This window comes from Piliocolobus tephrosceles, chromosome 7 (assembly GCF_002776525.5).
Source record: "Piliocolobus tephrosceles isolate RC106 chromosome 7, ASM277652v3, whole genome shotgun sequence".
In the NCBI taxonomy this organism is placed as follows: domain Eukaryota; kingdom Metazoa; phylum Chordata; class Mammalia; order Primates; family Cercopithecidae; genus Piliocolobus; species Piliocolobus tephrosceles.
In genome coordinates, this window is record NC_045440.1 from 115,938,805 (window position 1) to 115,952,511 (window position 13,707).

The window sequence follows — 13,707 nt, forward strand, 5'->3', positions numbered from 1 at the left end:
GAAACATGGGGAAAAGGATAGATTAATTTAGGTCAGCAAGAAAAGTCAACCAGTTTATGATATAACCAGTAAAACTTGCCATTGTTAAACATTCATCAGCAGAAAAACTATTTTGTCTAGTTGTATTGTACTTGCCTGCATCTAAACAAGAGATTTGTTAGGTGAAAGGTATTATTTCCAAACTTAAAGAATTTATAGAAGTTAACTTTCCACGATTCTCATCCTTTACATATTCATGTACAGGAAAGAAGAGTCCAGCTACTCATTTTACTTGTGCATGAAGAGTGGTAAAGAGAGAAGGGGAGAGCGCAGAGGTTCCCAGACCTTTTTTTATATATGGGCCCCTCTAACATGAGAAAACTGGGAGACCATCACACTATTATATTTTGCTTTAATTTATTCAGTAGCTTCAAAAATGTAATTCAATTAACTTATCCTGAAATTTTTCAGTGGATCTGAGGCCTGAATTTGGTAACTGTCGGTATAATAACATAGCAGAAATTGGAAGATTAAACTTTATTTCATTACTTATTACCTTGTTCTGAGATAAAACACAACTTCTGAATTTCATCTCTTCCAACATTAAACTTTGATGTTAATTACAACTTCCTTGACTGTCTCTGTTGGGAGAATCACTAGAAACAACGGCTTTGTAAACGACACAGGAGTATTTATTATGCATGGAAGGCTGAAAGATTATTTAACAATGGAACACAGTATATTTATTTTTAATTTATAGTTTGGGACTAAATCAATACTTGAAGTATTGCAACTTCTTTGAAAATGAAATTAAAACAAAAAATATTCTTTTTAAGGAAATTTTAGTCTTAGTTGTTATGTTTTTTTTTTTTTTCTGAAAAACTGAAAGGACAGTGCACTCTAATATTACCTTATGTTTTACAAGGTACTTTCATAAATATTAACTCATTTTGCCAATAGTCCTGCTGTATAAGAAAGAGACTATGATTTTCATTTTACCGATGAGTACGTTAAGGCTCTTTAAAGTCAGTGGTCTCCCTAAGGTCACATAATAAATGATAGAGTTAGAAATCAAATTTAGGTCATGTACTTCATGTAATATATCCTTCTACCCTCAAGTTATTAACTAGAATAATTTCATATGTAAACTAATCCCTGTATCATCTATTTTGATATTTCTAATGTCTGTATTGATGTTTCCTCAATTGGGAAAATGGGGATAATAATAGTATTTAGCTTGGGAATTTGTCTTACAATAGGATCCTGGCATAAAACTAAAATTATCATTGTTGTCACTTTGGTATTACTAATTAGCAATGCACCACTACAAATTACAAAAATAAAAATTTTATTTATTTACAATTATGCTGAATTTGTATGAGTTCAAGTTATCTTTACTTAGGAAAAACAAACTGGCCTTAATATATTAGAAAATATTGAATATTTAAGCTTAACATTTCACATAAATACTAAGAGGCTTTAACACACTGGTGGCAGAAAAAGGAATTGTGTTACTGGAGTCAACATACTGATTATATCAACCTTGGACAATAAAGACTGGGGACTTTTCTACTTGGAAAATCATTGAGTTGCTATTACCTAACACTTCCAATGAAATATTCATGCAAAGAGGCCAGGTTTTGTGATGCCAGCTATTAGCCTCATGTGGGAAAATGGGGGCTCACTCAAATAATTAACTTGCCCAAGGTAACACGAATGACAGTGGCAAAGCTAGAACAAGTATTGGCACTGGGATTAGTAAAAAATAACAAAATGCTATGTATTGAAATAAGAATTTGTCTAGTGCAAATGCTAAAGCAAAATGGCCAAGCAATATATTTTTTTAACGTGGAAATATATAAGAACTCACCTGATGAATGCCAAGGAGATAACATAGTCTGCATTGACGGTGATAGTCCAGTCACAGTCTCTGCTATGCGGATATGGATGAGGGAAGTTTGGCGAAAGAATAAAGCCTGAAGATCCTGTTAAATTGCCTCCACAAGGTGCTTTAATTTAAACAAATAAATAAAATCTCTTTAAACATTAATACAATTTATTAGCTATCAGTATTTTTGAAATCATCTCTCTAAAAGAGTTTATGAGGCTTTGTACACACCTGACTTTTATAGTACCTGAAGCTTGGATACACCATTATCTTTCAAGAAAGACCATTAAAATACTGAATACATGCATACCTACATGGATACATAAAATTTAGCTGCTTTATTGGCTTCAAGAGACCAAAAAGAATGCATATATACTTTTCTCTCTTTCTATTATTATTTTGTTTCATGTCAAAAGAAAAGCATTAAAAAAAGTGGTAAAGATGATTTGCCTCTGGTTACCAGAAAAAATCAGATCGAAGCAAAACAAAACCTCTAATAATAAATAGAAAAATAAGATATGAGATATTTAGCTTATTTTCATGTCTCTCCTGGCACCATTTATGTATTGAGTACATTACTGCAGTTTCAAACAAAGGTTTCCATAACACTTCAATGGACAGCTTCAAAAACTTGTCAGTGAAACTCAGAAAAGAGATTCTTTAGGGGATTACTGTTGAAGTTTGTTAAACAGAATTTATGTTCAAGAAGTTATACATTACACAGATATTGACATCTTCACAAAAATAGAGAAATGAAGAAAAATATGGAAGTCTTCATGGTGGTGTGAGAGAGTGGGTAATACAAATAAATACACACACTCAACTGAGGGACATTAAGGTTAGGATTCTGACATTCTCATGATGTCTCCTACACATAATCAGTACATCAGCATTCTTCCCTCACCTGGGTTTTGAAATTGCAGTTTTCTGAGATAAATATGAGCATTCAGTTATAAGAGAAATGAAATTTTTTTGACCCATAAAACTGGTATTGTAAGGAAGAGAATTTTGATTCTGCCAACATTTCAGCATTTCTGTTCTTTCCATGAGGTGAGATATGCAATATCATCACTTTGGTTTGGTAATTTTTCCATTGCCTTTTGTCTGGTACTGCCTTCCTCCATGCCCCTCTGCTACTCTTGTCTCAATACCTGAGTCACTCTCAAAAAGTTGTCTCAGCTCTTACTATATTGAGAGTGTCTAGTTGCTCAGACTTAATGTATTCACCACTACTTTCCTGTCACTTGTATGTTTTTGTGGTACATTATAAAATGATTAGACATAAACTGCTTCAATGTTCTGTAGTCCTCCATCTCCAAGCTTAAATGCTTCCTGTAAATTTATTCCTCTTTACAATCCCAGGATAAAGTCCCTCCTAATCAAGATACCACCCTTAACCTGGTCACATAATCTCTCTTCCTTATTCAAAACACTTGTCCAATTATTTATCTCCCTTACTTTTCCTGGCTTCCTCCCCTTCATCCACAAATATGTTCAGGTTTCTTTCATTTTAAAAACAAAAGAGAGTTCCCTATGACCTATCCATTTTCACTCTTTTTTGTCTGAAAATGGCTTACTGTAAGGAAACACCCTGCCTCATATGACTTAGATAAGATTCACTTATTATGACTTAGATAAGCTGTCTTTGTTACCATCTTGTTTATGGCAAGACCAGCCACAGACCCTGCCAGTTCCCATTCTTTGCTTCTAGCTGAACTGCTTGGCTCACTGATTAATCTGAATAAAATGCTTGTGAAACAAACTTTGATTACGTTTCCCTCCTTCTTCTGGGCTCCTGAACTTTGTCTCCCTCTCAGCTTTAAGACAGCACAGGATATTTCCTGAGAACAGGCTGGATTCAGAGCACAACATTCTCTGATCTACTATTCAGTCAGGCTGCCCTTGCCTCTGACTTCACATTTAGTTCTCTCTATCTTCGTTTAGCCTTCTCTAAAAAAGAAAAAAAACCTTTTGTCTAACTCCTGAGATAGGTGCAGATCTCACAGCCTTAGTATTCTCTGTTGCAATAGTCCCTTCTCTGCCTTCCCTGCTCCTTGCAATAATCCTGTTTGAATCAAAGTCTCTTCTTACTAAATTCTGTGTGTGTGTGTTTGTGTGTTTTAATTTGGCATAACTAAGCTTTATGAAGGGGAAATCTACTCTTATCTCTTTCTGCACCCCTGTGCTGTATGTACCTATGGGACAGATTAAGATGACTAACAAGACTAGAAAAGCAGAAAACCAAAGGAAGAAAATGTTTCTTATGTTGTTTCTCAAAGAAAAGTGCCAAGGTATTCAACATGAGAAAAATTATCATAAGTTTTAATCATTTATTTCTATTTTAAATTACATTTAGAGAGACACAATAACCTTTCTATTACTTAGACAGTCTAACAGTCTAGATTTGGTGTCTTTTTTTTTTTTCTTTTCTGATACAGGGTCTCACTCTGTGGCCCAGGCTGGAGTACAGTGGCACGATCACAGCTCACTGCAGCCTTGACCTCCCAGGTTCAGATCCTCCCATCTCAGCCTCCCCAGTAACTGGGACTACAGACACGCACTACCACATGCAGCTAATCCTTGTATTTTTGGAGAAACAGAGTTTTGCCATGTTGCCCAGGCTGGTCTTGAACTCCTGCGCTCAAGTGATGGACCCACGTCAGCCTCCCAAAGTGCTGGGATTATAGGTGTGATCCACCATGCTTGGCCTCTAGATGTCTTTGCATGGTCCTTTCTACCTTTTATTCTCTTCTCAACCATTGACCCAGTGCAAACATTTCTTAGCTTGCTCCCAATACAACATTTCTTAGCTTATACTTAGGTGACTTGTGCATTTATAATAATAATTAAGACTTTGCTACCTTTATCTCTCTCTTCATATCTGTAGTCATTCTTAATTGTTGATCTTTATCTTAGATTCACTGTCCTAATTTCTGGAATCTTAGAAACTAGTATTTCTGAGGTTTTCTTCTAGTGTCGTTATACATACTTCAGTCTTATTATCATACACTTCTTCCTTTACATCTCCTTATAATTTTGGTGATCTCCTGAGTTCCTTACGTAGTTCTCTTAATTTCTACTGTTACATTTTTCCTTGCTGACCATATGTAAACTTAAGATTTTTATCTTCTAATTTTTATACACTGATAACACCCTTCCCTATCTCCTCCTACAGATTTCTTGGCTGAAGTCTAAACCATATGCCAGAGTCTTTACTGAATATCTCCCTCTGTAGTCTATCGGTACATCAAACATAGAATAGCCTAAATATTCAACCTCAAATCAAGTTGGCTTCTTCTCCTAGGTTCCTAAATTGTTAGATAAGCAGTACTATCCACCTGTAGTCCCAAGCTAGAGGTCTAAGAGTCTTCCCTTTTTTTCACTGCATCCTTATATCCAATTCATCAAGAAGCCCTGCCAAAACCCACCTTGTAGCTATTTTCAACTGGTCCTTCTTTTCTTGCCTACTACCAATAGGTCTAACCCTTCTCTCTTTCTTGAATTATTACAATTGATAATTGAAATAATTACTCCCTAATTTTTTTCTCAGTGAAAACATCTAATCATACTATGTGTATGCATAAAATTCTGCAACTGTTTCATGTTGTCTAAAATATAATGTCCCATTTCCCATACAGCCTTCATGATCTGACCCCTACAGCCTTTCCAATTTCATCAACCATCAGGGTATACACATAAATTATACTCAAATACTATCATACTGCTTATATTTCCTTGTTCTTCCATGACTTTACTCATTTTATTTCTTCTTCCTGAAATGTCTGTTTCCCTTCTACATTTACATAACTCTAACTTATGTTTTTAGATTCATCACTGCCTCCAGGAAGTTTTCCTGGAATGGGCACTACCTTAAACTCTCTCTAAACCATTTTGGTATCCATAGTAACCTCTGCCAAGCTCTGTTGTTTCTCTTATTACATTTTATTTTAATATTCCACTCAGGTGTCAGTATTCATCACTAATATGTAATAACAACCATCTGGTATCCACAGTAACCTCTGCCCATCTCGATTATTGATTATACAAACAGTGAAGATGACTGTACTGATGAATGCACAATCTAATTTGTAGCTATGTGTTTAAATAAAAATAGCAACACATTTTACCTTTGGGGCTCTTAAAATAATATGTGAATATGAAAAAAGTGTAATAGCAAATGTATATACAGGCATACCTTGGGGATATTGGAGGTTCAGTTCCAGACCCCCACAATAAACCAAATATAGCAATAAAGTTAGTCACAAAACTTTTTTAGTTTCCAAGTGCATATAAAAGTTATGTTTACACTATATTTTAGTCTATTAAGTGTATAATAACATTGTGTCTACAACAGTACATAGCATAATTAAAAATACTTTATTGCTGAAAAATGAGAATGGTCATCTGAGTCTTCAGTGAGTCACAATCCTTTTGCTAGTGAAGGGTCTTGCCTACATGTTGATGGCTTCTAAGTGATCAGGGTGGTGACTGTTGAAGCCTGGGGTAGCTGTGGCATTTTCCTAAAATAAGATAATAAAGAAGTCTGCCGTATCACTGGACTCTTCCTTTCATGAAAGATTTCTCTGTAGAATGTGATGCTATTTGATTGCATTTTGCCCACAGCAGTACTTCTTGGAGACAATCCTCCCAAATTTTGCCTCTGCTTTTATGAACTAAGTTATGTAGTATTTGAAGTTCTTTGTTGTCATTTCAACAATGTTCATAGCATCTTTACCAGAAGTAGATTCCATCTCAATAAATCGCTTTATTTTCCCATCCATAAGAAGCAACTCCTCATTTGTTCAAGTTTTATCACGAGATTGTAACAATCCAGTCCCATTTTCAAGCTCCACTTCTGATTCTAGTTCTCCTGCTATTTCTAGCATATCTACAGTTTCTTCTTCTGCTGAAGTCTTAAACACGCCCTCATAGTCATCCATGAGGATTGGAATCAACTTCTGCCAAACTCCTGATAATATTGATATTTTTACTGCCTCTCATGAATTTTACAAATGTTCTTTTTCTTTCTTTTTTTTTTTTTAGACGGAGTCTTGCTCTGTCACCCAGGCTGGAGTGCAGTGGCCTAATCTCGGCTCACTGCAAGCTCTGTCTTCTGGGTTCACGCCATTCTCCTGCCTCAGCGTCTCTAGCAGCTGGGATTACAGGCGTCTGCCACCATACCCTGCTAATTTTTTTGTACTTTTAGTAGAGACAGGGTTTCACCATGTTAGCCAAGTTGGTCTTGATCTCCTGACCTCATGATCTGCCCGCCTCGGCCTCCCAAAGTGCTAGGATTACAGGCATAAGTCACCGCGCCCAGCTACAAATGTTCTTAATGGCATCTAGAATGGTAAATTCTTTCCAGAAGGTTTTCAATTTACTTTGCCCAGATCCATCACATAAATCACTATCTTTGGCAGCTATAGTACTGTAAAATATATTTCTTAAATAATGGCACTTTAAAAGTCAAAATTATTCCTTGATCCATGGGCTGCAGAATGGATGTTGTGTTATTGGCATAAAAACATTAATCTCTTTGCATATCTCCATTAGGTCTTTTGGGTGACCAGGTACATTTTCAATGAGCAGTGATATTTTGAAAATAATCTTTTTTTCTGAGCAGTAGGCCTCAACAATGGGCTTAAAATATTCAGTAAGCCATGGTGTAAACAGATGTGCTGTTATCCAAGCTTAATTGTTCCATTTATAGATCACAGACAGAGTAGATATAGCATAATTTTTAACAGGCCTAAAATTTTCAGAATGGTAAATGAACACTGGTTTTATTTTAAAGTCACCAGCTGCATTAGCCCCTGTAAGAGAGTCAGCCTGTCCTTTGAAGCTTTGAAGCCAGACATTGATTTCACCTCTCCAGCAATGAAAGTTCTAGATGACACTATTCGAATAGAATGCTGTTTAATCTACGTTGAAAACTGTTTTTAATGAAGCCACTTTCATCAGTGATCTTAGCAGCTTCTTCTTCAGTACCTACAGATTCACGTTGCATTTTAATGTTATAGAGATAGCTGCTTTCCTTAAACCTTATAAATCGGCCAGGCACAGTGGCTCACGCCTGTAATCATAGCACTTTGGGAGGCTGAGACGGGCGGATCACGAGGTCAGGAGATCGAGACCATCCTGGCTAACATGGTGAAACCTCGTCTCTACTAAAAATACAAAAAAAAAAAAAAAGTCAGGCGTGGTAGCTGGTGCCTGTAGTCCCAGCTACTCAGGAGGCTGAGGCAGGAGAATGGCATGAACCCGGGAGGTGGAGCTTGCAGTGAGCCAAGGTCACACAGCTGCACTCCAGACTAGGCGACAGAGCGAGACTCCATCTCAAAACAATGACAACAACAAAAACACCTTATAAATCAACTTATGCTAGCTTCAAAGTTTTCTTCTGCAGCTTTTCCACCTGTGTATGTCTTTATAGATTTACAAGAATTAGGGCCTGCCTTTGGATTAGGTTTTGGCTTATGGGAATGTTGTGGCTGGTTTGATCTTCTATCCAGACCACTGGCTTGCTTCATATCCGCAACAAAGCTGTTTTGCTTTCTTATCATTCCTGTGTTCACTAGAGTAGAATTTTCCATTTCTGTTAAGAATTTTACCTTTGCATTCAGAACTTGGGTAACTATTTGATTCAAGATGCCTAACTATCAGCCTATCTTGGCTTTCAACTGGCCTTCCTCACTAAGCTTAATCATTTCTAGCTTTTAATTTAGAGTGACAGATGTGCAACTCTTCCTTTCACGTGAATGCTCAGAGGCCATTGGTCTACTTTTAATATTGTGTATCAGAGAATAGGTAGGCCCAAGGAAAGAGATAGACATGGAGGAACAGGCAGTTACGGGAGCACTCAAAACACACACATTTATTGGTTAAGTTCACTGTCCTACATGGGCATTTGTTTGTGGCACCCTGAAACAATTACAATAGTAACATCAAAGATCACTGATCACAGATCACAATAACAATAAAATAGTAATGAAAAAGTTTGAAATATTGTGAGAATTACCAAAATGTAATACAGGGACATGAAGTGAGCACATGCCATTAGAAAAAAAAAGTCTATTAGGACTTGCTTGGCACAGAGTTGCCAAAACCCTTCAATTTGTAAAAAAAAATGTAGTATCTGTGGAGTGAAATAAAGTGAATTGTAATAAAATGAGATATGCTTACATGTATGTATATATGCAAAAAAGACCAGAATGATAGCAAAATATTCTTTGTGATTTTTTTCCACTTGGATTATGTATAATTTTGGAGAGAGTAGGGGAGTAATTTTGTTTCAATTGTCCTTATTTGACAAGGAACATTGGTCTTTTTTATTGTTAGAAATTGTATAGAGATACACACATATATGTACATGTACATGTTATACATGTATATCCTTTATCACAAAAGATTTAAGAAAAATTATTACATATAAATTATCTATTATTTAGATATAAGACCCTCTAAAATTATTTTTATTCTATTACTTAAATTATTATTTTTCTTCTAGTGACAAGGTCTTACTATGTTGCTCAGTCTCATCTCAAACTCCTGGGCTCAAGCAATCCTCCCATCTCAGCCTCCTGAGCAGTTGGGAACACAGGTGTGCATCTATTTAAATTATTTATCAAAGATTTCTTGATATATTTCAATGCTGTGGTTGATTTTGAAACTCTATGAAAGCCAATGAGAAAAGCACAGACATTATCTGACGTTTGTAAATCCCAAATTTTTAGTGAGTAAAGAAAATTATCTTAAATATACTCAATTCTAAATAGCATTTAGAAATGTATCTCTATTTTTACCCATCTAACCATAAAGCATTCAAAATACAAGTCAGAGATTCATAAATTAAGTTTTCAGTAATTTGTTCTGAATGCAGTGTTTTCTGAGGCAGTTACATGGGCATCAACTATGGATAACTATTTTACGATCTTCTTAATTTTTTCCCCAAATTCAATTTTATTTGTGTCTTCTTTCTTTCTCAAAAGCCCACTCACATTGATGTCTTCCTTATTTACCTTCATATTGAGTGCTGCTACTTTCCCTCTGGCAATACCAAAGTAATTTGCGCACTGTCAATTTTGTTGGAATGAATTCTATTAACTCCCTTAAAGACAACGTCCTTCTGTTTGGTATTTGCTATAAGACTGTTTCTACATGCAAGCAAGCAAAATGTTTTACATTCCGGGGTCTGAGACATAGAATTATGGAGTTTCTAAGAAGTTCAGTGTTTAATCTTTGGCATGGTATTTCCAATCATGACGTTCTTTCTTATCAGTTTTAGAGGTCAAGCTTTCTGCAGCCTTAGCAATTTTTTAGACTTTTTTTTTTAAGGTTATTTTCTTCCTCGGAGAAGCTCTAATTTATATCTTCTCCTGAAGCTAGCTTTTCCTACCAAAAATAATACACAGTATCATTATCTACACAAAAACCTCACACAACCTGCTTAACTTAAGTAAGATTTAGTACTCAGCTTTTTTTTTTTTTTAGAATAGGACTTGCTAGCTAAAGCATATTCTTGTCTAAAAATGGAAATTTATAACAGCAGATCTCTGAACTTTTTCATCTTTTGCATCTTGGATTTTAGTGTTATCTAGAATTTTTGTATAAGCCATTTAATATTTTAGGATTCTATGTAAAAACAATTGGCATAAGTTAGCCCTTCTGGTAATTCTAATAAGCAACATCCTTTAGTCAAATCTAAGAATCACAATAAAGCAAGAAGTTCTACAGTAAGATTTTGGTGTTTTATAATTTATTATTTACATAAATATTCTCTTCATGAGCTATGTGGTCAAATTCCAATTAATTAGAATAAGAAGTTTTAATTTAGTTGAAAATGTTTTGGTTAATTGAGTGGTAAACAAACTTGAAAATTTTGAAACAAATATGATACATTATTTTAATCTCTTTCTTTGCAGACATTTCTTAACAGTTTTTTTATCAGATTCTATGAGTGCACTTACAGTAAAGGTAAATTAATTGATATTTGTTGATTCAGAATCTTGCAGTGTTACATGAAAAACAATATGGGTGTGAATAGAAATAGTGTAATGGGAGATATAGCTAAATCTGAACTGTTCAAGCGATGCCATTATTTCATGCTTTATAAAAGGGTCTCTAATAAATTTACTTCTTTGGCAGTTGTCTTATTTTTTACAGCAGAAATCTAGAACTGTCTGTCTGGTTTGGGCCTTTGTATGTTGTTTGCTGATTTTAGTGTTTCTTTCAAATCCAACTTTTTTAGAGAAAATGTGTTGTAAAACTTTTTTTTTATTTATTTATTTCACTGGAAAGTAAGTTCATAGAAACAGAGAACTTTTCTGTCTTGTTTTATTGCTGATTTCCCACTGTTTAGAACAGTGCCTAAGACACAGTTAATGACCAATGAATGTGATTTTGTAATTTTGTGTGGGGAGTTACAAGATGAGGTAAAATAAATCTGAATAATTGATTGAGCTTGTTCATTTCTAAATGAAGAACTAACACTCTTTTCCTATTTCCATGGGGCTTTCAAAATAAATCACTGTGAAGTTTATGAGTTAGGTATACGTGAACAAAAATAAGATTCTCTCTCTAAAACATGATACATTTGAATATACCAAATGCTACAAGAAATACAATGATGAACAAGATATGGAATCTTCTCCCAAGTTGCTTACAGTGTAGTAAGAGAGAGTATGTAAATAAACAAAATTTTCAGTAGAGAAAACATAGTTTGTTCAAAATGTGTCGTAAATTCAAGATGACACAAATACTAAAGCACCTGAACAGAACAAAAAAGTTTAAGATTAAACTAATTTAATTATGTAGCAGATTTTCTAACTATTTTTATTCCAAAAATGGGACATTCTTCTAAGTCTTTCTCAGACCCAATAATAATTTGTGTTTTAATTTTCTAGAGTCTGACTTGGAGATTCAGTAACAGAGTACAGAGACAAAAGATAGCTGGAAGTATGATCCAGGCTGCTACAATTTCTTAGATCTTCCAAATAAAAACCAATATTCTTTTGGATTACATTAATTAAATGGAAAGACAAAGCTTGGAAATTCTGACATAGATTCTGACAATATTTTCTTTCTTAAATGAAATAACCATTTTAGAGACAAGATCAGTATGACTCATTTTAATATAGAGTCTGAATCCACTCTTTAAAATTTAAAAGCAATGGAAAACTATGGTTAAATAGTAAATGAAGGATGATAGAATTTTTCAAGAGCTTTGATTCATAACTGTTTTAGGATCTTAGAATCATTAAAAAATTAATGAAATCATCAGTCTTTACCCCATGGAAAAATAATAATCATTTTACAATCTTGTACATTCTGGGGAGGTTAATAATCCTCTGAAATCTTGGACTCTCATACAGAATCTGTTGTAGAATATGGTTCTTAAGACATCAATACCAGTTTTTAACCATTGTTTTATATTTATATAAAATTTTAATTGTTCTTTAATTCATACCTATACAGACTGGTGGGCTGGGCTGCCAGAAGTACCGATTTTCTACCTGAATGCAGGTTATTCTTTCCTCTCCTTGAAGTTCATATCCTGGGTCACATTGAAAAACGACAGTGTCCCCAGGTTCTCTTCCATCCCCATTTCGAGTCCCATTCATGGGGACCCCTGGATCACGACACGCAGTGGCAACAGAACCTATCAAAAGACAGAGGCAAAATTTTAGTTTTGATAACTATCAAAATCAATTTCATATATCCATGTGTCTTAGAAAATTAATTTTTAAAATTGTTGGGTCAATTTTTAAATGCTATACAATAAATGCTTTTGCTATATTTTATATAATTTATGTGTTAACTTATTTGAAGAAGTGGTGTAGTATTTTAGTTGCCAAATACTAGATTACTCAACATTATTAAATTTGTTTTAAAATACACTGAAGAGTATGAAAAGAAAGCTTCATACTGGGAAAATACACTTGTTTGGAACATATTCACAGAGGACTTGTAGCTAGGATATACAAAGAACTCTCAAAACTCAAAGCAAAAAAAAAAAAGGAGAAGAAGAAAATTAACAATCCATCCAGTTACAAAATGAGCAAAAGACATTTCAATGAAAACAGTATCAGAAAACACATGAAAAGATGTTCAACATCACTAATAGGGAAATGCAAATTAAAACCACAATGAGATATTACTACGTACATTTCAAATTGGTTCAATTTTTTTAAAAAAAAAATATGATAACAACAAATGCTCTTGAGATTACGGAGAAAACTGGATAATTCATGCATTGCTGGTAGGAATGTAAAGTGGTACAACCACTCTGGAAAGGATTATGGCACTTTCTTACAAAACTAATCATTCACTTACTATATACCACAACAATTGCACTCTTGAATATTTATCCAAAAGAAAATAAAACTTATATTTACATGAAAGCCTGTACACAAATATTCATAACAACTTTATTCATGGTTGTTAATAACTAGGAACAACCCAAATGTCATTCAACAGGTAAATGGCTAAACGATGGTAAATCCATCCCATGGAATATTACTCAGTAATAAAAAAGAATGATTCATATATATGACTTGGATGTATTTCAAGGGAATTGGGCTGAGTGAAAACAATACAATATCCAAATATGATCTACTGTTTAATTATTTTATGTAACATTCTTGAAGTGACAACATTTTAAAATTAGAGGCCAAGTGTAGTGACTCACACCTGTAATCCCAGCACTTTGGGACATCAAGGCAAGAGAATTTCAAAATGCAAGGAGTTTGAGACCAGCCTGGGCAACTAAGTGAGACTCTGTCTCTCCAAAAAAAAAAAAAAAAAAATTAGCCCAGCATGGTGGCACATGCCTGCAGTCCCAA

The 13,707-nt window shown here is 34.4% G+C and overlaps 1 protein-coding gene across 1 annotated transcript in view; it reads right to left on the bottom strand.

The window, feature by feature from the left end:
• The window catches only part of CSMD3 (CUB and Sushi multiple domains 3), a 1,271,497-nt gene that overhangs the window by 281,448 nt on the left and 976,342 nt on the right, over positions 1 to 13,707 (bottom strand). The window contains exons 27-28 of the mRNA XM_026454566.1: positions 12,333 to 12,524; positions 1,850 to 1,988 (exon numbers count right to left, since the gene is read on the bottom strand). Of these exons, the coding sequence (XP_026310351.1) occupies positions 1,850 to 1,988; positions 12,333 to 12,524 (331 nt within the window). The remainder of the gene's footprint in view (positions 1 to 1,849; positions 1,989 to 12,332; positions 12,525 to 13,707) is intronic.